The sequence below is a fragment of the Doryrhamphus excisus genome, linkage group LG11 (assembly GCF_037039965.1).
Source record: "Doryrhamphus excisus strain RoL-2023G ecotype Guam linkage group LG11, RoL_Dexc_Guam_v1.1, whole genome shotgun sequence".
Lineage (NCBI taxonomy): Eukaryota > Metazoa > Chordata > Actinopteri > Syngnathiformes > Syngnathidae > Doryrhamphus > Doryrhamphus excisus.
The window spans coordinates 2,613,234-2,639,160 of NC_136367.1; the positions used below are offsets into that span (position 1 = coordinate 2,613,234).

The following is a 25,927-nucleotide window of genomic DNA, read 5'->3' on the forward strand; positions in this document are numbered from 1 at the left end:
GGATGTCATTGCATGACTATTAGAGAATCCGATATTATGGAACTGTGCTTTGTTGACAAAACAATGGAGCAGTGACCATGATGTAGGTCTCTAGCTCCATTAAAAAAAATCCAAAACATCTTCCCATTGCTTAGATACATAACTCTATGAGGCAGTTGTGGTAACCAGCTAGTTGTAAACATTATATTCTGAGTTGCAAGCATGTTTTCGATTAAAAGGCACTCCAGATTCTAAATGTTCTGAGCTATCACCAGCATTCATTTGGCTCAATATTGCACTCATCAAACGAAGCAATGATGTGTGAACAATGTTTTTACCTGCAAGTTGCCATAAGGCAACATATATTGAGCTCAGGCAGCCCCAGGAGGTTGTTCTGATTGCTAAATGAGTTACCTGCACCCAGCATGCGTAATGAAGCCGGAACGCAAAGTGTTGGAAGCGGTGCAGTCATGCAGAGCTTGAGGTCCTCCCACATGAGGAGCAGCTAAAGGCTGCGGAATTAGCATGATGAAAGAGAGGTCCATGTACTGCACAGGGTATGGACTGTTTCTGCAATGCTACATGCTATGCAACCCATGCCACCATAGTGGACGTTGCTAATGAGGAAGACTATGAGGTTTACTACGGACTGAGACCAGGGCACCACAGTTGTGCACGTACAGTTTAAACAATATGATCATCATGGAATTATTCCAAATGGCTGTCAGTGCTGCTCCAGCTTTTTCAAAAAAGGTGCATTCACATAACCCCTGGGACACAAGTTGTTGCTGCATTCAGGGACACTTGTAATCCCAGCAAACACACCCACACATGCACATGCAGCCAATGTGACAAAATGTTCTACTTATAACAGACATCATTATTAAATCCTACCGCTCCATCTGGTACTTTTACAATCAGTTACATTTGTTCACTTCCTGCTTTCCTAATATAGTTTAATATAGTTAATTTGAAATATATATATTTTTTAATATTTTTTTTTTCTTTCTTTTTTTAAAATTTTTTGTCACGTACCAAAGTACGAGGTGATATGAGCATCCAATGACATAGTGGGTACCATAGTAAGTGTCAATATGCATTGTTTGATTTCCTTACTCAATCCATTCCATAGTTTGATTCCACATACTGAAATGCTATGGCTTTTTAACGTAGTGTTTCAAATGTACTTCTTCCCTGAGATCATATTTCTCCTCTCTTGCAGAGAAGTATTGGATGACAGTTTTAGCTAATTGGTTATTTTTAGCCTTATGCATTATTTTTAGCTTATTAGCTTTAGCTTATTTATATTTTAGAAGATTAACTATATCAGCAAGTTTAAGTATTTGCGATTTTAGAAATAAGGAGTTAGTATGTTCTCTGGAGGCGGCATTATGAATTATCCTTACTACCCCTTTTTTGCAGTACATTTAGCGAATACTGAACATCTCACTCAGTCTAATTGAAATTCTATGACTGGAAATTATGTTCATCACAATTCAGAGGAATTAAAACAATCATCTTTTTTATTTTTTTGTTGACGATTGCTGTGAGCAGACATGAGCCAGGCACCGCATAAAAGAACTGAGCAGTGGCTGGCACTTTTATATAGTTGATTTAAATGAGTTATATAATTGAATCAGAGAACATATTCTTGGTGGTTGGGGGGTTGTTTTTAGCCTCAAAGCTACTGCACCCAAAGGAGAAGTACTGAAAGAGGTATTTAATGGAAAAATCTATAAAGTGATGACTCAGTTGGAAAAAAAAAAACATTACTTTGTGTGTGATATGTGTGATTTGGGGGAAAAAGGACCTCGTCTAAAGGTGGAAATTCGTTTTATAAGGCACAACTTTGGCACATCCAAATGTTATAGACTGGTTCTTATTCAATGCAGAATAACTAAGTATGCTTATATATTTTATGACAGGCAAAACAGTAGCACATTTACTGCTGTTCTTTGTTTCCAGTTTCAATTAGGCAATGTTTATTCACCAATTCCTGAACGAAAGCCCAATGCAAACCACTTATATGAATATTTATATTCATATTCATATTCACACATGCACTCATTGCGGTCTAAGCCAGTGTAAAAGTAACCAGGGGCTTGACTGCATTGAATTTTTATAATAAAATATGTGGTCTTCTAAAAGTTGTAGTAAAAATAACTTCATGTCCCTGAAACTTCAATAGAAGATGTACTCTAATATGTATTAAATTATTATTTGTTATTAAGCGAGTCTGTTTGATGGCAAAATGAGATTTGGACCTTCGCTGTGAACATATTTGCATGAACGGATCTTTCTCAGTTTTAATTGAAGAGCCCCCCCTTGGACAAACGGCACTATGCAGCATTGATTACCGCCATACATCATCCTGAAGATCTTCCTGTGAAGTTCTCCAACTCGACCGTTCACAAGATTCAGGAGTGGCATAAAAGTGAAAGCAGGGATAACTCAAAAAATTCATCTTGTAGAACAACAATAGAACATTTTAAACACACCTAAGTCTGAAAAGTTGCAAATGTAGGACTCATTGAAATGTCACCCTTGCTTTCTATGCTCTAAACAGTAGCCACGTTTCCGTGAGGAGTTTTTCTTCTTTCCTAATGGAATCTTTCCGAATGACTTTTCCGAAAACAATTATATTAATGGAAAGGAATATTTCAATCTCTTGGCTCCATGCGCTGATCACATAATCAGTTCACAGTTCCACATGTCCGAAAGGAGTAGGAAGAAGCAAAGCTTATTAAATCCTACCCCTCCATCTGGTATTTTTACAATCAGTAACTGTTACATTTGTTCACTTCCTGCTTTCCTAATATAGTTAAAGTTTTGTTTTGTTTTTTTAAACACCGATTCTGGCTGTCAAAATGCAAAGTAAACACTGCAGTATCGCAACATCAAGCTAGTCAGACAAAATGTAAACCGAGTCTAAGTTCAGCACATTCAACAAATAGCTCAGTAGCAGTAGTAGCAATTGTAAAGAATAACAATGGCTGGTAGCCCTTAATTAAAGGAAAACCAATTACTTTTTAAGAACCACCAGCCTGTGAATTAAAGCACAGGGATTTGGCAGATGATTCTGCTGCACTGAGGTATGGCCCTGTTTTCTTTAAACATCATTGTGATACATTAAACCTGTCCAGAGTATTGATTTGGCCTCTTTATAAGAACTTTAATGTTCCTGGGCAAAGAGACGCCTAATCCACTCCCCATTGCAGCATTTGTAATGAACTGCAAAAGAGAAAAACATATAATTTTTACCAAATTATTTTAAATCAGGCTGCACGGTGGTCGAGTGGTTAGCATGCAGACCTCACAGCTAGGAGACTAGGGTTCAATTCCACCCTTGGCCATCTCTGTGTTGAGTTTGCATGTTCCCGCCGTGCATGTGCGGGATTTCTCCGGGTACTCCGGTTTCCTCCCACATTCCAAAAACATGCTAGGTTAATTGGCGACTGAATTAATGAATTAAGTGATTAATTTTAATTCACAGAATTTTTCCTAATAATGAAACAATTAGTTTTACATTCTTGACATATGATCGTTTATGCCCCATTCCTTGTGTTCGCCGAGATGCCCTTGTGTGTCATCGACCGAGTGCTCAGATTTTATAGCTTATGCGTCAGTGATGGGGGTTTGGGTGGGCAGTGAGATAGAGGTGGAGGCCTGCGGATGTTAGCGTAGGGGATGAAAATTACCTTTACGGTACTGAAAAATGGAGGGGGTCGTTAATATTCATTGAGCACGACACATCACATGCCAAAGGCGGCTCGGCGCGGAGCGAAACGTAAATGTACATGAAAACGAGCAGCAGCAGGTTGATTCAGAAATGAGAACCAGAAGCGAGAGATGACAATAGCCTACATGATAATCTGAAGTGCTGGGATACAATGTATGGAAATTCATCTTGTTCAGTATAACACGATGGCAAGCCAAAAGAGAGGGAAACCATTGGTGAAAATTCACCTTTTTTTTTGCCTGTACCTTAAATGTCTCATGTTTTTTTCTGCAGGATTCTAAAATGAGTCATTAGGGGTCGATTTCATTCCTCATCCTTTACTAATATTGTGACTTCCAAGGCTCCACTTTGGATTTAATTGCCTGTTTTCATAGAGACTCTGTGATTTTGACTTTTTTTGTTCTGCACTGTCAGGCGATGCTTTACCATGACAATTAACTCTGACCCACAATATGAAAAATAGGAGGTACTTTAGCTTAGTAATAGGCTCTTTCATCGGGCAAGCAATAATCAAAGTTGAACTTGCAATGGAACTCTAACTACAACGACAATGTTCTGAAGAACTGTCCGTGTTCTGAAGGGCCCATTTGTGTTCTGAAGAATGATTCGTATTCTGAAGAACCGTTCATATTCTGAACTGTTATTAGTAAATATTAAGATTGGACCAGGGCGGCACGGCGGTTGAGTGGTTAACCTCACAGCTAGGAGACCGGGGTTCAATTCCACCCTCGGTCATCTCTGTGTGGAGTTTGCATGTTCTCCCCGTGCATGCGCGGGTTTTCTCCGGGTACTCCGGTTTCCTCCCACATTCCAAAAACATGCTAGGTTAATTGGCCACTCCAAATTGTCCATAGGTATGAATGTGAGTGTGAATGGTTGTTTGTCTATATGTGCCCTGTGATTGGCTGGCCACCAGTCCAGTGTGTACTCCGCCTCTCGCACAAAGACAGCTGGGATAGGCTCCAACATACCCTTAGGACCAGGGGTAGAAACCAGGCGTAGAACCACTACTCCTCCTTACTCCCCTGAAAGTGAAAGTTAAGCTTGTGTGTTGTGGGTGAGCAAGACCAATGCACCTGTTGTCTATGAGTCATATCTAAGTGTTGTGCAACCCGTGCTATAGAATCTGAATCTAGTGATGTAACAATATCCAACAGAACTGATACCAAAATCGCCCACCTCTAATTATTAATGCAGTTTAAGCCCGCCCACCAATGTGATCGTTAGCATATTACAAGGAAGCTTTGGCACAATTAGATTAGTATGAAGTGAACTATCGCTAACTGCAATCTTTGCTAATTAATCGCATGCCCTTATCTGTTGATTGACACGTTGTACTCACAGCTTTTATTGGTCCCCACTGAATACGGCAATAAAAAGTGCATACATTTTGATTTGCACATTATGCAGAGCAACCAGGACCGGCAACAGCACTAGCGCTGATTTGTAACCGACCACGGTGATTACCAGGAACGGTAAACAGCTCCAATCAGTCTTCGGAGTAAACATGACACGTCTCTGATAAACACTTGAACTCACCGTCATCCTGCGCAGTGTTTTGCATGTGTGGTCTCGCGTAGTCAATTTCCGATGTGATTACTGATCATTAAAATCTCATCAGGCAGGGACGTGCATATAACTTCCAAAAAAGACACACGTAAGGCAGATGAGGTTCTCCTTAATGAAGTTTCTCGTAAAATATGCCAACATTAGCCTGTTGGAGAGTCTAAATGATGAATTGATTTTTTCACAGTAATTAACTCATTGCTAATGATCACCATTCATGATTTTAATTTGTTTTATTTAACACTCTTTGGAGATCCTCCTGCCTTTGAGTAATAAAGGTTCAGGGCTACTTCCAAGCTGTGGCCGTGTTACTGGAAATACACAAGGTCATCTCGTTAATGTGCGAGTGTCTATCTGTCTTTCGGGGGTGTCACATCCTAATGATAGAGAATGGATGAATGGGAAGAGCCGTCTGTTCAATCATCTTCCTTGATGGATGCTGACTGTGCTGACACAGAGATAAACAGACTCATGTTGTCTGTACTCCGAATCAGACGGAGCTATTAAGTCTGCTAACACCCACATTTATTTATTGTGATCAAACACTGGTCAGGCTGTACCTGTTGCCACATTATTTTAAAATGGATCCAAGGCTGGCAGATGAATATGTTTAGAAATACAAATAAACCTTTTTTTTTGGCAGTTTTCTTTTTATGTCACAAACACTGCATCATGGTGTTAACATGCTAACGTTATCATATTAGAATGTTAGCATACTAGCATTTTTGAAGTTTGCTATTGGCTATTTTCATGAGTAAACACACATATATAAACACTTACCACTGACATGCTAGGTGTTAGCATGGTAATGTTTATAGCATGCTAATATTACCATTGTAGTATTTTTAGCCATTTTCAGGGGTAGACACATACTGTAAACACTTACCTATTCAATTATTCATTCATTCATTCATTTTCTACCGCTTATCCTCACGAGGGTCGCAAGGGGTGCTGGAGCCTATCCCAGAGAGGCGGGGTACACCCTGGACTGGTGGCCAGCCAATCACAGGGCACATATAGACAAACAACCATTCACACTCACATTCATACCTATGGACAATTTGGAGTCGCTAATTAACCTAGCATGTTTTTGGAATGTGGGAGGAAACCGGAGAAAACCCACGCGTGCACGGGGAGGGAACATGCAAACTCCACACAGAGATGGGCGAGAGTGGGATCGAACTCTGGTCTCCTAGCTGTGAGGTCTGCGCGCTAACCACTCGACCGCCGCGCAGCCTCGCTATTCTATTATGTTGTATGAAAATAGAGAAATATCTCCATTATGAGTATATGTGAATGGATAGACAGATTAGCATTTTGCCAAAGCTATCCAGTATAAAAATGTAACTGTCACATGAACATTGTCAGCGGAGCTAATAATGAGCAAATGTGAAAAGGCAAGCAAATACACGGCATGCAAATGCCACCGGCAACACGACAGGCAACACAACGATACAACATTAAATGACAAGAACGTGACGGGGACTACTTACAGAAGAAGAGACAGCTCGGGATGATACAATTAAGCAAGGACATGATTGGTTGATACCTGAGGGCAGAATAAAACAAGATTAAACTAATTAGACAATTATCTAACACACACACAAAAAGACATGAACAATATGCACGATGGCTGCATCATAGCAACCACATCTCCACCGCCCACCCCCATAAAAAAAAACACAGGGGTGGATTTTACTTATTCCCCCAAGAACAATTATTTCTGACAACCCGCAGGTGACATATGGAACCATGTGACCACGTAGCGAAGCTGACCATTGTAATGTACACCGACACCTGTGTGCTCGATCCAATTGCTTTCTGCAAGGCCCTGGAAACTGTGCATCATCAGGAGACAGCAGCATCCACGCCATTAATGTTTCATTGTGTCTCGGAGCACGTTTGATGGGAAACTGTCCGCCTCCATGTGACTGAATGTCGCAGTATTTTCTGTCTTGGATACACGTTCCTCCTGAGGAAATACTACGACTGTAAAAATGGTAAAATAATCTGCTCTTTGGAGCTTGGAGACCAAGCTTGGAGACTTGGGTGTAAACTATTTTTGGTCTACGAATCGTGAATGTGCAGGGGATCATTTAAAGGGAACGCTCATTTTCGGCCCTTTTGTATTGAGATGTGGACTCCTCTAAAGCAGCGACACAATAACTGCACATAAAGCTTTCTAGATCTTCCAGGATCTGCACCTATTCCAGCTGTATTTCCTTGGATTTTCCAAAACAGTCTGTTTTAATTCTATCCCACCCACAGCCCGCCTCCGGACACGCCTACTCTGTTGTGATTGTAATCAATCAGACAATCACTCCACACTTATTTATTGCTCTCTGGTTCTACCATATCTTACTTATTGTGTGGAAATATGGGCTAATAACTATAAAAGCAATCTTCACTCGCTAAATGTACTGCAAAAAAGGTCCACACAGAGATGACCGAGGGTGGAATTGAACCCTGGTCTCCTAGCTGTGAGGTCTGCGCGCTAACCACTCAAACACCGTGCAGCCCCCAGTAAGTTTATATCATAGCATATACAGTAAGTTCATATCATTATCAGTGTTATGTGGCAGCAGTAGAACTATTGTTAAGTTTCAGGAAAATATTAGTTCCAGACTAGAAAAGGGAGTGAAAGCTGGAGCCTATCCCAGCTGACTTTGGGCGAGAGGTGAGGTACACCCAGCCAATCGTAATTGAAATTATATTGGAAATAATCTAACAATGTTGGCTAATAAGTAATTAGTAAGTAACAGTGGAATGAAAGTGAAACACAAATACCAGCATGGTACGAATGGCCTAGTGAGATTAATGCTAACTATATTATCTATAAACATAATCCAGTTTTTACCTTCCAAAAATGCATGAAGTCGTATTAAATCCCCAGGATGAACAGTGTGGAATCTGTCTGCGGGGGAATATACGTTTGTGGTAATTTTCCATTAACAGCGGTGATAGTGAAAATAATTCCACGCTTGTCTGTTTCATGACTGATGGTTGTGGAGAAAGAGAGGGAGCATGAAATGCAGCGAGGGAGGTGGCAAGGCACGTGGCCTGTTTCCATGGCAATCGACCTGCAGAACATAAATTAATTGCAGCTTTTTTTTTGTCGTGGTTTGTACGTGAACATCTCTCCCCGTGTGCTCTCGCTTTAGCTTAACTTTGTCACCCCCTGATCTTTGACATACTTTGGGATGCTGCTGCCAAATAATAAGGCGGAGAGCCACAGTTGGCTTGACAATACATGCTCATTTGTATTCAAAGACACAAGTAGACACAGAGTATAAGCCTTGAACAAAAGGCCTGTGCATGATCTGCACTTTTCATACAGTAGCTATCGCTATATACGTAGCTATAGCTGCTTTTAAGATGAGGCAAAGTAAACCTCGGTTTTTAGAATTAATATGTTCCCGAAAGTTCAAACAAAATACCCAATGTAGGAAAAACCGAGTGACTGAAAAACCCGGAATAGGTGCAGATTCTGGAAGATCTCGAAGGTTTTCTGTGCTGGTTATTGTGTGTAGCTGCTCTATAGGAATCCCCAACTCAATACAAAGGGTTGAAAAATTAGCATAATAGGTCCTCTTTAAATTATCCATTAATTTCTAGTTTGTTTTTGTAAATTGTTTTCTTATAATTACGACTTGATTCCAGTAGTGTTTTGCTTTTATTCCAGTAAAATTGCAACCTAAATTTCCAAAAATTATTTGTGTTATTTGTCCAAAACTTTATTTGCATAATATTACAAAATTATTTTTGTTTTGACTTTTTGGCCTTAGATAACAATCTGACATTATTCTTGTAAAATTAGTGCTGATTTTTAAATTTTTGCTGTTGTTGTTGTGTTTTTTTTAAGTTTTTAAATTTACCACGGAAAATTAAAGTGTACTATTTTACACACCATTGAAAAGGCCCATAACCAAATCACGTATGAAATAAAATCCATAATTACTCATACAACTAATGTCTATCTAATGAGTGCTACAATATATCAAAAATAGTTTACTGAATCAAAAATAGTTTACTGAATCAACATTGGGGCGGCACGGCGGTCTCGTGGTTAGTGCGCAGACCTCACAGCTAGGAGACCAGGGTTCAATTCCACCCTCGGCCCTAGCAAACATGCTAGGTTAATTGGCGACTCCAAATTGTCCATAGGTATGAATGTGAGTGTGAATGGTTGTTTGTCTATATGTGCCCTGTGATTGGCTGGTCACCGGTCTGAGGTGTACCCTGCCTCTCGCCCGAGGACAGCTGGGATAGGCACCAGCTCCCCCCGTGACCCTTGTGAGGAAAAGCGGTAGAAAATGAATGAATAAATGAATCAACATTTGTGTTTCAGTTGTTTTGCGATTACACAGTTCATCAATGACTATGTCCCATTTTAGAGTATTTGTGGTTTGTGGTTCACAGTAGTGTTTACGTTTAGTCGTTGTGTCACTACTTGTATGTAAACCCGCTCAATGTTGAAATTGTTACATGCACTTGCTTTGCTGCTCATTAAGAAGGCCACACTAGTATGAGTGCATTCATCAGCATCTCTTGTGAAGCCCCCCCACCCCCATCACCCTTTTGACAAGGGAGTAAGGTTATATCCTAATTGATGCCATCTCATTATTGGCATCTTTTAAAGTGCCTTCATGCGTCGCATTCCTAATTATGTGCTGTAAGCTTCCACTGATTTATTTACCATCACGGGCCTTTTAATGGGAACAAATATTTCTTAGTGTTTATAACTGCTCTTACAATTGCCGCCAATTTAGCAAAGTAGTACGTACACCAGGAGAGGTTAGCATGTCGGCCTTACCAGGCTGAGGGTGGAGGGTTTGAATCTCAATTGGAGCATCTTCCCCCGTGTGTTTGGGTTTCGCCCTGCTTTCTTCATCCGCCAGCCTAAAAACACAGGAGACTCAAAATTATTTTGTTTTGTATGCCACATTTTTCGTCTTCCTCCCACATTCCAAAAAACATACTAGGTCAATTGGTGACTCCAAATTGTCCATAGGTATGAATGTGAGTGTGAATGGTTGTTTGTCTATATGTGCCCTGTGATTGGCTGGCCACCAGTCCAGGGTGTACCCCGCCTCTTGCCCGAAGACAGTTGGGATAGGCTCTAGCACCCCCGCGACCCTCGTGAGGATAAGAGGTAGAAAATGAATGAATGAAAAAAAAAGCATGCACATTCCGCCTTAAAAAGGCAGCAGCTGTACCATTACACCAACCATGACTGAGTGGATGAACCACAGCCACCTGTTACTTAGGCAGTGTAGCAATAACAGACTCATCCCTAGAAGCCCTGTGCCTCATTCGCAGACAAAAACATTCCCACATAACATTACTCTAAGTTGCATGTTTTTGGGATACGGGAGGAAGCCGGAATACTCGAAAAACCCAGGCATGTACAGATAGAAGATGCAAACTACTCCTGGCAGAGACTCAAACACTTCTTAGCCCAACATGCCAAACAAGTGATATACAAGCTAGTGAATAGATTGAATAGATTCTTGTGATTTGTTTTGCTGCAATGCAGCAAAGTTTCCCGCATGGACTATCTCTCTCTCTCTGGAAGAGAGAGAGATAAAAAAAAAAAGGCGTTTAAATCTTAGCTCAACTTTCCCCTCATCAGCATATTAATGTAGCAGACTGAGATAGATTGATCAGCATTCACTGGGTGCTTTACACACAACTATTAAAGATGATCACAGAGTGGCTTGCCCACTGTTGTTAGTCTCCAACTGCAGAACTGACTACTCACAGAGATGAGACTATCATTTTAGACTTTATCATCAACTTCTTTTTTTTTTAAATTTGGCTCACTATATTATTTAATCAGTTTCACTAATGCTCCTATCATTCCAGGCATTTCATTTTCTGGACCAGATCAATGCAATTTATTAGCCTCTGCACCAACACACACACATCAATTTCCAAAACATCAATAACATTCTGTGTATGGTAGCCTGCTTCATGATGATATGAACAGATTCGCCAATCATCTTCTGTTTTTCTTCAGCTCATCCCTGAAGGGATCTGAGACGACTGACCGAGGAAATGTGGTCCTGGGGTGGAGTATTGACAATCCCTCCAGTAGAGGTCAAGTTTTTTCATGCTTGTATAGTCATCATGACAAGCGCCCGGCAGGGAAAGGGAAGAAATAAACGAGAAGGCTGACTTTTTGTTTCTCTTGCCATCTGCCAGTGGATATATGGCTTTCTGAATGGCAGGACAAAGCTGGTGAGATTGGGGGGAAACACACTTCATCCACATATACTACCAACACTGAGGGCCCCCCCCCAAGGATATGTCCTCAGTCCTCTTCTCTTTTCTGTGTATCAGAACAACTGCACTGTGCTATATATGCAATGTGCTATATATATCACTATATTGACACTTACTATGGTACCCATTACGTCATTGGATGCTCATATCACCTCATACTTCGGTATGTGACAAAAAATAAAAAATAAAATAAAACTAAAAAAATAAAAATTTATTAACATTTTTTTAATTAAAAAATATATTAGGAAAGCAGGAAGTGAACAAATGTAATAGTTACTGATTGTAAAAGTACCAGATGGAGGGGTAGGATTTCATAAGTTTTGCTTCTTCCTACTCCTTTTGGACATGTGGAACTGTGAACTGATTATGTGATGCATTCAATTGTAATCTGATGTTCAAATGAAATAAAACCATTACCATTTATGGCAAACTACAATACAATGCATATTGTGAACACGTTCAAAAAGGCAACAGCAGAGTCCGTAGCTGTTGTCATGACTGCTATTGAACAGCGCCCTGGAGATCAATGAGAGAATCCGTGTTCGTGCCCAATGAAAAATTAGCAGCAAGGAATCGATGCTGTTCCCCTCCTCCTTCCTCCCAGAGCTGAAATTAATACACCTAATTAAGTGCCTGAGGGGACACTGCATACTGGACAACAGACGCCTGATAGTATCGCAGCCTCACTGATCAATAAAGGTCCTTAAATGTGCCGCCTCACAATCTTAAGATCAGCAATGATGATGCCAGAAAACAAACAAAACAACTATTGACGTGTGCAGCAAGAGCCTACTTCAGCTGACCTGGGCTGGTCGAACACGGGCTATGTTTACATTCATATGTTTACATGTAAACATAACCACTCGGGTAGGAAAATACAAGCAGTAGTCATTTTCGTTTGTTACTGGTTGGAGGAGTATGGGATTTAAAGTGGTGGACGTGTTTATTTTTAATGAGGAAAGAAGAGAAACACTGGCACTACAGGGGAGATAAAGCAAAGGCAAATGGCTTGACGGATTTAGCAGAACCACCAGAGAAGCTAAATACACTCAGAACTAATGAGACAATGTCACATGGAAGGGTAGAGGCCATGCAATAATCTGATTGGTTGGACCAGAAAGAAAGAGAATAAGAAGACGACCAGGAGAAATTCATAATCAGAGAAGGTTGTGAGCAATAATGACACCTACTGTATATTGTAAAAAAATAGTGTGGTTGTCTACCAACCTCAAGGTAGTTCTTGAACCCCAGCTGGGACAGCTGGGATAGGCTCCAGCATGCCCGCGACACTCATGGATGGACGGATGGAGAAAAATTATTGCCAAAACTGTCTCACTGTCTTGGTTATGGTTATGGGACACTATAGGCAGATTCTGGCAAATTAATTATTCTATCAAATCTCTGCTTGGGCATCTCTGTGTGGAGTTTGCATGTTCTCCCAGTGTGTCTGGTTTCCTCCCACATTCCAAAATCATGCATGAATCATGCAATCATGCTTGATTCGTTGTTTGTCTATATGTGCCCTGTGATTGGCTGGCAACCAGTCCATGGTGTACCCTGCCTATCGCCTGAAGACAGCTGGGATAGGCTCCAGCATGCCTGCGACACTCATGGATGGACGGATGGAGAAAAAGTATTGCCAAAACTGTCTCACTGTCTTGGTTATGGTTATGGGACACTATAGGCAGATTCTGGCTAATCAAATCTCCGCTTGGGCATCTCTGTGTGGAGTTTGCATGTTCTCCCAGTGTGTCTGGTTTCCTCCTACATTCCAAAATCATGCACATTTTTTTAATTTTTCATAGGTATGAACATGTGCTTGAATCATTGTTTGTCTATATGTGCCCTGTGATTGGCTGACAACCAGTCCAGGGTGTACCCACGCTTGACAATGATTGATGACATTATTCATTCACTCCTCAGTCACAGGTGGGAATCTGCGGCCTTGGTTGCCCCCGGGGGTAGTCTGACGGAAACGTGGCTGCAAATCCGTCCCTACTACCAGCACCAAATAATCATTTAACAGTGGGGGGCACTACTGGAGCCAAGGTGGGTCCAGGGACATAGCAACAGTGACTGGGTGGAGGGATGACGTGCTCTACCTCTTGAGCCACTGCCACCCATGGTGGTCTAAGTCGAGATTCAAACAGAAAGTCATGACTGTGACGAAAAGAGGCTAACCACATTTCCACTGTGCTGCCTAATGTAAACATACAGTAAGTATGTCAGTCTATTCACCTTAAAACATAATGTAAACATCCTTTTGCTTGGTTGCACAATATAAATATTGAGCTGTCCAGTCAACATAATGATCTTTCTGTCAATGCACATACACACGTAATGTAAATATCTGCATGTTGCCGTTGCCATGCTACTCTGTGCATTCCTAAGATCTGGAATTTTGCTGCCTTTTATCCTGCCTGTTTGCACCCTGACCAGCCCAAATACTAACACAACTAACACAAGCTTTTTCTCTCAGGCCCAAATAAATCCAATTGTACCAGCCACTGAATCTGAATAAATGACTGTTCTAAAAAAAAACCTCTCACTATTTTGAATGTGACGTCTTTCACTTCCATACCTGACGTCTCTTTTGATTTGGTGTCACACTAATGTCCCATTAACGCCATTGCTGGTTGTACACTGATTGACGACAGAAGTGCAGTCAGAAAGCGAGGGAACAAACGCTTTGGCTTGTCCTGAGCAGATTAACGCCCTCTCCCATCATGCCTTTGGGGTTTTGCCGAGAGGCAGAAGTTGATTAGTCATGCGGTGAATTTATGTCACATCAGTTCACTGACACCCACTTAGAATATCATTTTGTTTAATCAGCCGAGTGGGCGCATTCTAATGAGTTTTAAAAATTCCTTTTTAGAGCTTCATAAATTGTAATGTATCCATCAGAATTATTCTACATTTTTTCTACATATCTGAAAAGTCATTTGCTTGCCGCTTAAAACGTGATCCCTGCAAAACTGGGATGCAAAAGGCCAGTGATCAATGTGTGGGTGGATTAAAACGGTGCTGAAGCAAGTATGTAATGAAGTACCATAATGGAATTATATGGGATTTTGGCACTTGTTAATTCAAGCCATTATGAAATGGCCCCCACCTACATTGTTTTTATCTGATAGGCTCTGGCCCAGATTCAGGCTCCACACACTCATGTCTCAGCACTCGATATTATGGGCTCTAATAATAATAATTTACGGTGTGGTCGGTTTTGCCATAAAAATCACAACGTCTGCTCAGTGCGCGCTAACCACATGACCATAATGATAATAATAATAATAATAATAATACAGTGCTTTATGAAAATGCTTTTACAGGACTACAAGAATCCCATCATTTATGATGAATGGATGCACTGATTTTATATCCAACATGGTTAAATAACTAGTGATCATAATCATCTGCGCAATCTTTGAATAAAAAATTAAAGAGTAAATCTGTCTAAATTTAAAGTGGAATATTTAGAACATGAGCTAATTTGTTGACAGTGTTTTCTTCTGGACTGAATGATTGTATATTTAGGTTGGCAGTTGGCAATTATGAAGGGGGAACCAGGAGGAGCTTCTGTTGTAAGCAAATACTGTGTCCCCAAGGAAATAAAACAATAAAAAAAAACATAAACTAGTTCATTTCAGAAGTTCCTAGAAGTTAGATAGCCTAGTTTAATGCATAATGAGATCCAAAACTCTGGAAATTGCATTTCAAAATAAAAAAATAATAATGAATGTTATATAAGGACGTGAACTATTTTATAATGTAAGACAAACATGATATTATAATGCTGGTGTAACTGTTCACAGGCCTCCTTACCACCTCTCCCACCCACCATTGGCTCTCCTCCGCATTCCGCTGAAGACTTTGTTATTTGTTACCTACACGTTCCTGACCAGCTGGTGCCAAACAATTAGTGTTTGTGAAGCAGGAAAAAAACAATAATGCAAAGTTGTGTCATAACACTCAGCTATCAAATCCTCTTATTGTCTCTCAGTCGCCTGCCATGGCACATATAGACAAACAACCATTCACACTCACATTCATACCTATGGACAATTTGGAGTCGCTCATTAACCTAGCATGTTTTTGGAATGTGGGAGGAAACCGGAGTACCCGGGGAAAACCCACGCATGCACGGGGAGAACATGCAAACTCCACACAGAGATGGTCGAGGGTGGGATTGAACCCTGGTCTCCTAGCTGTGAGGTCTGCACGCCAGCCACTCGACCGCCCTGCCGCCCATCTTATACAGGGTGACCCAAAAAAAAACAGGAATTTTCAAAGTGCATATTGGCAGACATGACAAGTGGCAGCACTGTGAGACAGAGACCTTGAGCAAGTAAACACTCCGCCATTTTAGTAAGCACGGTTCAGTGGAAAGGGCAACAGCTGTCGTGCTAGCTATAAAAATGTTTTGTAAAAACGGTGATAGTTTGGCAGCTGCCCAGAGGGAGTTCTGACGTTTTTTACAACTGAAAATAAATCAAACCTAAAAACCGATGTATGTGTCGAACCATACCGCAGTGGTCACCAACCTTTTTGAGCCCAAGATCTCTGGTGTCGGCCGTGGACCTGAGCAAGATCTTCACATCCCCTCAGGATATATACGTATGCCTGGAAAAAAAAAATATTCCTTATATACAATACAGTATATTTGAGCCATATTAACATGCAATAACTGGGCTGTGTCTCGCTCTCCTTGGTAGTCAACATCTGCACACTTGTGAACGCTGCGGGGCAAAGATGCATGTGCTGGTACCTCTGGGCGGGTTTTGGTGCAAGAGTGTTCAGTCCCAAAAGTCAGCAGGTGGCTTGCGATCGACGTGTTGGTGACCCCTGCTTTACTGTTACACCCCTAGTTAGCAACCATAGGAAAGGTTATTTTTTTTGTATGAATTCAGCAGTTACTATTCCAGTGTGCACAAGGGATTGATAGTCCAGCGGGTATTTTTTTTACACTTCAAGTGGGCCATATAACTGCATCTGTGACCTGGTGATTGCTATTGATCTGCACAGGGCAACAAATACACGGCTGATTGGCTGCACATACAGTGCAGTGCTGTAACGTGTGCTTCAGCACTGCTTTGTTTGCTTTGCAGAGATGCTGCACCGTGACAGCTTGATACTGCAACTTTGATACTGTGTACACGAGCTGAGAGCTGTGAGCACTGTAAACATCTTTTGATACCCACTGCAGCACCGAGCAGATAGCACACATAGCTGTCATGTTTTCTGTGCAAATGAGCGAGTAAACATTAATTTCTTACACTTTTTACTTGTTGTTTATGGAAAAAAAAGCCTGGGCTAAAGATGAAGTAGTAATTCAAAGCAATATATTAAGTGCTCTCTGTGGCCCTTGAAGCATCAGAAGGCCTATAATATGATGCCTATTAACTATCCTCAAGGTTTTATAATAAGCTTTCTAAGATACACAGCGGGTCTCCTCCTACAAAGGAACCATGCAAAACAAATCAAGCTTGGTTCAATTAGTTAAAAGCAAGATCTCTCATAAGCATTAAAATGTTCCTGGAACTGGCACACTGCGATATCTTCCATTATGTCTAATGAAAATAAACTAATGCAGGCTTGCGTTATCCCTTTAATCTTAGCAGTAGATCAGAAATAATCAACATCAATGTGTAATGCAGACGGCTATGCTGTGAACTCCTCTTTTTGTAGATGGTGAATTATACTTACTGGGTACCAGTGTTGGGCAAAGTACAATCATAACGCATCACTTTGGGTTTAGACTTTTGCAGCTTCACTCAGTCAGGGTTTTTTTTTTTTAAATACTGTTTACTCATTAAATGAATGAATGTATTGCGGTTCCTATTTTGGAGTTGAGTAGTCAGAAATATGGATAATTAAATTGTATGTATCTGGCTTAATTAAGCATTTTTTTTCAAGCACCTTTTACATTGAAGTAGTGCTTCTCATTTCACGCTGGTAACGGTAATGGCATTGTAATGTTTCAAATGGTACTTAACTAGATTACCCACAACTGGGCCGTTACTCCCGAAGCTGCTGGCTACAAATTTCGGTACACTGCACACACACATGAAAATCTAAAAAAAATGCTTTTACAAAGATATTGCTCAATTTAAATTGACAATGGCAGAAAGGTGTTTGTAATTTTGTATTATTTTTTGTAATATTAATTTATAAATATTAATTCATTCATTCATTTTCTACTGCTTATCCTCACGAGGGTCGGGGTGGGGGGGTGCTGGAGCCTATCCCAGCTGTCTTCAGGCAAGAGGCGGGGTACACCCTGGACTGGCCGCCACCCGAACTCGGGTCTCCTAGCTGTGAGGTCTGCGCGCTAACCACAAGTACAAATATTATTATTAAAATGCATTTAGTGTTAATATGTTGGGGATCAGTTCAATTCCACCCTCGGCCATCTCTGTGTGGAGTTTGCATGTTCTCCCCCGTGCATGCGTGGGTTTTCTCCGGGTTTTTTCCTCCCACATTCCAAAAACATGCTAGGTTAATTAGCGACTCCAAATTGTCCATAGGTATGAATGTGAGTGTGAATGGTTGTTTGTCTATATGTGCCCTGTGATTGGCGGGCGACAAGTCCAGGGTGTACCCCGCCTCTCGCCCGAAGACAGCTGGGATAGGCTCCAGCACCCCCGCGACCCTTGTGAGGATAAGCGGCAGAAAATGAATGCTTCCTGTTTGACCTATCGTATTCATGCGTTGTATGGTGTACCCTGCTCATTTCAGGAACATATCTAATTCTGCGAAACCAAAGCTCAAGTTCAGCTAAGCTCTAACAGAATTCCTCAAGGCTATTTTGTGGAAGCCTTTTAATGAAAAGCAAAAGAGAATGCCACAAAACATCACACTTAGCCTGACTAAGTACGCCTACGCAAACATGGAACAAGTTGCATATTGTATCAAAACACCTACGGAAAAATTCATAATGACCAAGTGGATGTATGTTTTGGAGTTCATGAACCACAAATGCTTTAGTTAAATATTCACTTAACAAGAAGGTATTTTAATGTCATCACAACGGTTCAAAATAGATCTTATAAAAATATAAATATTAGTAAATGCCTTTGCAGCAAAATGTATATGCATCTATAACTGTCTGAAAAGCGTACATGGGTGTAAGTTGGAACGGGAGAAAACGGAACTTACCAGACGCCACCACTCACAACTCTCACCACTGTCCAGTGAACAATGGACGGTGACTTACAAATAATCCCTGTGAACACTTGAGACCTTCATTGGGTTCCCTTGTACGGGTGAAGACGGTGAAGGGTTTCGGGCTTGGCTCGCTTGGACAGTCCAAGACGGATTGGCCGTGCGCACGTCCTCAGAGGCTCCAGTCTTTTGGCCTGCCACGGAAATGCTGCACACAAAAATACAAGATAGTGTCCATCACGCAGACAACATTTACATTGAAGACATTTTGATTCAGTACTCAGCTGCTGCAGAATGAAGACAGACAGAACCAGCATCAGTCCTGTTGATTCCCAGCACACATTTGTGGCACTTGTTTTCAAAAAAGTTGCTAGAGTTAGAGTGAATACTGTTCATGTTTATTAGTCCTCATAATAGTAGTATCTGTATATAGTATATCAGTCTGTTTATGTTCACTTTTTGGGCTTTAGTTACAGTTTGGACGCTCTTATTTTGTACCTACTTCCTGCTTTGCCCTGTTGTGTTTTCCCGTGTCGCTATTATCACCCACACCTGTTCCTAATTTCTGTTGTGCCTATTTAGTTCAGGTGTGTGCTTCTACCTTCGGTGGGGTCGTTGTCATTTGTGGGTTTGCCTGTTGCTGCACAGCGAGATAAACTTTTTACCTGCACTTGGTCCTAGTCTCTGCATTCTGCAATGTCGACATGCAGAAGCGTGACAGTATTTGCCTTATTTGTGTTTACTTACCTGTTACATGCTGTAGTTTTGACTAGTGTTCTGTCACCTTTACTGTGTGACACATTTCACTGAGACTTTAGTCTTGGCTTTGAACTCGGAGTGTCCCGAATCGATATTGATATTAAATATCAGTCAGATCTGAGCCAACAGTATCAGATTATATTCGTCTACATATAAAACCTGCATGCACAAGTTTGCCATGGTGGTAGTTTTAATACAGCCAATCTCATTGTGCATAGGATTTTCAGGTACAGTTGCATGAAATCAGAAACCCCAAATAAGAGCACAGAACTGGGAACCATGTGAAAACCAAGTCCAATCTGTCGTGCATGTCATATCAGGAACATTACATAAAGCGATGGTTATGCCAGAGTGGAGTGAGGCATCTTCCTTCAATACCTAAAATCTAATATCACACCTCAGGAAGAATCCTTCTGAGTCACACGCAGTGTTTTGTCACTTTTTCTATGGCTTGAATTGCATATTGCGGTATGTGTCAAGTGTTTATTTGTGCACCGCATCGAGTAGAGGAAACAGAATGTGTTTCGTTATCATGTTGGACAATATCGGTTATCAATAAGAAAGCCAATATCTATCGAGCATCTCTAGTAATCTGGAGATGAGAATTGTTTTGGAAGGGAGGGTCATCCTGAAAGAAAATCTATCTTTGCGATAATAACATGCAACCAGTTTCAAATTTAAGATTTTCATCGCTGACTCACTGCAGTGTTGTGTTTGCAAGAGAGGTTGACACATAAAGGAGCACGCTGTCCTTTCCAGCTCCGTCTGCCGGGGCTCTGCAAGGGACAAATTGTTAGTGAGACACAGCCAGGGACGAGTGGCTAATCCTCTTTTATTTGTTGCTCTGTTTATCCTCACACAATGTCGGTGCATTCATGACAATGTTATCGTTCCCCTGCAGGTAACTGAGAAAACTAAATGAACACTGGAATGCTCATGAGAAGGAAATGCTACCAAATTTTCTTTCGATGCTGAATTAATCTAAGAATCATTTTCTGCAAGTCTTATTCCGTAATCCCTTATTTATCACGGTTAATTGATTTCTGCCAAGTAGGATTCCTTATTTATGCATGGAACATTTATGTAGTCAGAGCATAGAAAGCTTTGCGACCTTTTAAATATGATTTCTGACATTATGAGAGCCCTCGAGACATGAAATAACCCCAATATAGACAACTTTACACTCACATTTCCCAATATAGTAGTCAAAATAGTGATATATTAGACATAACTACGACATAACATAGACTCACACGTTAATATTATGGGAGAATTCTTTGTTTTTTCTATGCACAGCATACAGTGGCTATTGTCTCATCATTGTAACATTACTGACACCTAGTGGCTAGTCTAGAGTACTACATATTGCATCTTTGAATGTTGTTTATTTATTTGCCAATTTGTATGCTTGAAAAGACTTAATTTCTTCTAACCTTTGTGTTTCTCTGCAATCAGGCCTGATGCTTCTTGGAAATCGAGGCTGCCATTGGGCACTTCCTGTTCCCCACCGTGACAGGTGACATGACTAAATTCTGGATCTGTTACACACATCACATTTCGGGCTTCGTGAGGATCTAAAGGAAAAGACACAATGATACAGCACCGTGCACAATTCTCTTCGCAAAGGGCTGCACGGGGGTCAAGTGGTTAACGTGCAGACCTCACAGCTAGGAGACTCCGGCTACTTTCCTCGCACATTCCAAAAACATGCTAGATTAATTGGCGACTCCAAATTGTGAGCGTGAGTGTTGTTTGTCTATATGTGCTCTGTGATTGGCTGGCGACCCGTCCAGGCTGTACCCCTTAATTTGGAGTCACCAATTAACCTAGCATGTTTTTGGAATGTGGGAGGAAGCCGGAGTACCCGGAGAAAGAACATGCAAACTCTACACAGAGATGCCAGAGGGGGGGGAACCAAACCTGGGTCTCCTAACCACTCGTCCACCGTGCAGCCCCATGATCAATAATCTCTTTAATGCAAAAACAAAATAGGCTACAGTCGCTCCAACCCTGTCCTCTCTGCATGCAGCCTCCTCGGGCCCGCACTCACACACAGTCAGGACTCATGTCACGTTCATGGCCTCACAGGCAACTGGAAATCACACTACACATAACTGCCAGGTGGCTACAGTGTTGTTGGTGTATTATATATGTATATTATTATTATTATTATATATATTATTATATTATTATATTATTATTGGTGTATTATATATGAGAATGTTCTTTGCAACATTTGCCTTAGGCTAAGACACAATAACAACTTCAAACCAAACATGTAGCTAGTTAATTGTAAAACCTACAGGAATTATTTGAACAACAGTTTCTGAGAGAGTGCCTCACAGGTGCTGTTCCTAATAGCACGGGGCCATGAAGAATATTTCATTGAAATGAAATGTAGTTACCTGAAGCTGGGTCGCTTTGGAGAGTTAGATCTGGGCTGCCGGTGTGACTTTTTCCGTTAGAGACTTTATTGGATGCCACATCACTCCGCTGATCGAGTGTCGGCACTCCGTTGTCACATGTAAAGTCGCTTCTACTAATGAAAAAATACAGATTTAACTCCTTTAAGACTAAGTCAAATTCTTTTTTCATGTCAAATTGTGGGTACAGGATCGAGTGAGGTCCATTGCTTCCAGAGGAATCAGTGACAGGGTCATTTGGATATGTTTCAAAAGCAATGATTTCCTGCCCTGAGAGAAGTTCAGTGCTGTTGAAACTTCCATCGTCAATGTTATCAGTGTGGCACTTAAATATGCCCCCTTCCTCATGGACCTGGTCCTCCTCCATGTCTTTTGGCATGTCCTCATACTCATCACCCACTGCTTCTAACACATAGTGGTTCATTTGGGGGGATTTTATTCGCTGCATGGCCATGCTGGTGTGAGGTTGGCAATCGCCTCGGCCAGCATCATCATCATCCTCATCATCATCTGGTGACAGTTGGATCTTGTGGAAGCTGTCAAAGCCCTCTGGCACGTGGTTGCAGAGGCAGAAGGCAGATGGCCATGATGACAATCGCGCTTTACTTTGGGGAGCTGCGGTGATGTCTAGGCTTTGTGAATCGTATTTTGGGCTTAATTCATGCGGCTCTGGTACGACGGGATCACTGATTGAAGGAAAGCATAAGGCCAAAAGCTCATCTTTGCCCCCAAGCGTCTCAGCTGTTTGGTGGTGTTCGGTGAAACAGCAGCGTGTGTCATTATGTGTTAGTATGGGTTCTTCTGTCATGCCCTCTGCAGCTGGTTGTCCAGTCGTGACGTCATTGTGGGGTTTATTTTCTTGCAGTATCATCTCCACTGACTTCATTTCATATTCATGAAGTCCACATTCATTAGCAAAACCGGTCATTTGTTTAATATTTTTAGCCTGTGGATGTTCAACGTGCTGAGGCTTCGGGTTGTCGCAACTGACAGGCAAACAGCTGGACTGCTGGTGCAGATCATGTCCCATAGTACCCCGGCTTTCTTGTACTCCATCCCCAGCTGGAAAAGGATTTGTCGGCCTTTGTGGACTTGATGCCGCATGACAGCTGCCTTCATAGCCAGTTGTGTTATGCGTCTCACAGGAGACAGCGCAGTGCGACTGAGTTTGGGCGTGTAACTGACTCGGGTTCTCTTTTTCATCTTTTTGTAGCCGTGGTTCCCTCTGGTTAGAAGACTGCGCTCTTGTGTCTAATGGTCTGACATCAGATATGTGAGCAAGAGGTATTTCCAGCTCGCAGACTTTTACTGATGGAGGTAATTCTTCACCTGCGCTGCTCCCTGAGTTAGAGCGAATCTCTTCAGCCTCCCTGACAGTTTCTCTCCTGACTGCAGGCTCAATTACACTGAAAGGGTCTGCATCATTATCTCCTTCAGTACACTCTTGGCTGATCCTCCAAGACGTGTGATGCTTTGGTGTGTGATCAACTATTTCACCCCGTGCTTTGACTTTCGTTTCGCCGAGCTCTCCTTTCGCCCAAGCGATGTCATCAGTGCTTTGTGTCTCGGTCGTAGTATTTATGGTTGATGTACTGTCGTAAAAGATAAGTGAGCTCTCTGCGCATTCGACGGGAGAAGAGATGTCGCTACTTCCTTCGACGTAAGCTCGGTCGTTTGTTTCCGTGGCACACACGGCGGTGCTATCACGAATCTCCACTTTTCTTTTGTCTTCTACCGAGATTACAGGGATGCCCTCATCAAATAATTGAAACTCACGAATATCACTGAGAGATTTGTCGCTCCTCTCATCCTCTGTTTCCTCCTTATCAGTAAAATTGTGCTCGTCCTCCCTCTGATTGCTTTCCTCATTTGTAGCAGATTGGCTACATGTCCTCAAGCTGGCGCCATGTCGCGTGTAGTCATCAGGGAAATCCGACTGACATCTGACCTCCGCATGATTTGACATTCCATTTTTAGAAGGCATGCTGCAATCACCAGGAGGTTTGTCTTCAAGTGATTTCTCCAGTAGTTGGCACTCGGGATGATTGGACATGTCAGTGGTGGGGTCTTTGAATGTCTGAGACCCTGATGATGGGCTTGAGCCGAGCTTGTCTTGCTGATCATATTGCTTCGGATGAAGGAAGTGGCGCTCTCTAGTAATAACACACATGTTAGGTGAGCCTGTGTGGGCTGATGGGTCCTCAGCTGGAGGGCTGACATTTGATTCAGTGTCTTGTTCACAAGGTTTTCCATTTTGTTCTGTGCACACTAGACGTTCAGTGCTTGGTGAGGTCTGCATTGGCGAAACAAAGGTTTGTGTTGTCAAAAGAAAGTCACACACACAGTCTGTCCTCGGTCTTTTGGGGGCCAGCGGCAAACTTTCACTGTCAGTTTTCAAACAGACATCTTGCTCAAGTGTCTCCATCACATAAACCTGAAACACAAGCAGGTCAAATATGAAAACTGTATCTGAAAATACCAATGCAGTTAAAGTAATACAGAAAAGTGTTAGCTTGTTTAGCTATTGTTTAGCTACCACTAACTGTGTTTGGTTGATATTGACTTGGCCTATATAGATTGTCCAATTAATCCACAACTATTTTGCTATTTAATTAATTTAATTTGGCATCTTTTCTGATATGTTGCTTACCAAACCATAACTGTTTGTGATTTATCTACATTAAGCAGAAATAGCTCACCTCTCCTTTCGCTAACAGTGATGCTATGGGATTTTTTTTTATTTTTACATCTACTTGCACTTGTAACTTCTCCATTCAAAGTAGTTTCCGAACACCAAACGTCCTTATTCATCCACATTCATTTATTTATTAAAACGAGCTGTTTTCATTTATTGCTATTAATCACTTAACTCACCGTTAATACAGTCTACCCGTCGAATTAGCAGCACACAAGAAGAAAAGTGTTAGCTTGTTTAGCTACTGTTTAGCTACCACTGTTTGTTTTTGGTTCATATTGCCTATATAGATTGTCCAATTAATCCACAACTATTTTGCTAATTAATTAATTTAATTTGGCATCTTTTCTGATATGTTACTTACCAAACCACTCACTGTTTGTGTTTTATATACATTAAGCAAAAATAGCTCACCTCTGCTTTCCCTAACAGTGTTGCTATGGGGTTTTTGACATCTACTTGCACTCGTAACTTCTCCATTCAAAGTAGTTTCCGAACAAACGTCCTTATTCATACACATTCAGTTGTTTATTTAAACGACCTGTTTTCATTTACTGCAATTAATAACTTAACTCACCGTTCATGCAGTCAACCCGTCGAATTAGCAGCACACAAGAAGAAAAGTGTTAGCTTGTTTAGCTATTGTTTAGCTACCACTAACTGTGTTTGGTTCAATGTGACTTGGCCTATATAGATTATCTAATTAATCCACAACTATTTTGCTATTTAATTAATTGAATTTGGCATCTTTTCTGATATGTAGCTTACCAAATTGTTTGTGTTTTATCTATATTAAGCAGAAATAGCTCACCTTTCCTTTCGCTAACAGTGAGGCTATGGGTTTTTTGACATCTACTTGCACTCGTAACTTCTTCATTCAAAGTAGTTCCCGAACACCATACGTCCTTATTCATACACATTTATTTAACATATATAACAACATATTCTCATTTATTGCTATTAATCACTTAACTCACCGTTAATACAGTCAACCCCGTCGAATTAGCAGCACACAAGAAGCAAAGTGTTAGCTTGTTTAGCTACAGCTAGCATCGTAAAATAGATGCTCGTGTGGCCCAAAACGCTCGTGAGGAACAATAATGTAGAAACTGTGACTATTATGTCCTTATTAAGGTGGGGTAGTATATGTGTTGTTTGGTGTACTTTGTCATTTTTTTTTATATATGATACATTTGTGTATTTCGTGCTTAACTTGCTATTTTTTTGTGTTGCTATTTTCTGTCACGAGCTGCTATACACGAATACACACGCTCACCCCCCCCCCCCCAGTGTCGTGTGTGTGTGTGTGTGTGTGTGTGT

At 41.2% G+C, this 25,927-nt stretch overlaps 2 protein-coding genes across 10 annotated transcripts in view; both read right to left on the reverse strand.

Annotated features, from left to right (window-relative positions):
- The window catches only part of fam49a (family with sequence similarity 49 member A), a 70,316-nt gene extending 52,841 nt beyond the window's left edge, over positions 1 to 17,475 (reverse strand). For 2 of the 7 annotated variants that reach the window (XM_078794487.1, XM_078794489.1), the window contains exons 1-3: positions 16,111 to 17,475; positions 10,098 to 10,183; positions 6,778 to 6,833 (exon numbers count right to left, since the gene is read on the reverse strand). The gene's annotated coding sequence lies outside the window, so the exon portion shown is untranslated. The remainder of the gene's footprint in view (positions 1 to 6,777; positions 6,834 to 10,097; positions 10,184 to 16,110) is intronic. The other 5 variants (XM_078794488.1, XM_078794486.1, XM_078794491.1 and 2 more) reach the window with 5 other exon arrangements.
- A 1,160-nt stretch (positions 17,476 to 18,635) lies between these two features.
- Positions 18,636 to 25,888, reverse strand: LOC131131735 (uncharacterized). Of its 3 annotated transcripts, none has more exons than XM_058076712.2 (5): positions 25,585 to 25,888; positions 21,895 to 24,346; positions 20,923 to 21,063; positions 20,191 to 20,265; positions 18,636 to 18,938 (listed from the first exon to the last, which is right to left on the reverse strand). In XM_058076712.2, exons 2-5 carry the CDS (start codon positions 24,335 to 24,337, stop codon positions 18,811 to 18,813), a joined length of 2,787 nt encoding a protein of 928 aa, XP_057932695.2. In that variant the 5' UTR covers positions 24,338 to 24,346; positions 25,585 to 25,888; the 3' UTR covers positions 18,636 to 18,810. The 3 variants fall into 3 exon arrangements, with proteins under 3 accessions (XP_057932695.2, XP_078650629.1, XP_057932697.2); XM_078794503.1 differs by lacking the exon at positions 25,585 to 25,888 and adding an exon at positions 25,419 to 25,525; XM_058076714.2 differs by lacking the exon at positions 25,585 to 25,888 and adding an exon at positions 24,787 to 24,860.
- Between the last annotated feature and the right edge of the window lie 39 nt (positions 25,889 to 25,927).

Excerpts from the sequence above, each read along its gene's own strand:
- LOC131131735 (XM_078794503.1), bottom strand. The coding sequence starts at position 25,484 with ATGAAGAAGTTACGAGTGCAAGTAGATGTCAAAAAACCCATAGCCTCA. Across the intron at positions 24,347-25,418 it reads CACTGTTAGCGAAAGGAAAG|GTTTATGTGATGGAGACACT; the intron begins GTGAGCTATTTC and ends CTTGTGTTTCAG. Across the intron at positions 21,064-21,894 it reads CCAAAGCGACCCAGCTTCAG|ATCCTCACGAAGCCCGAAAT; the intron begins GTAACTACATTT and ends CTTTTCCTTTAG.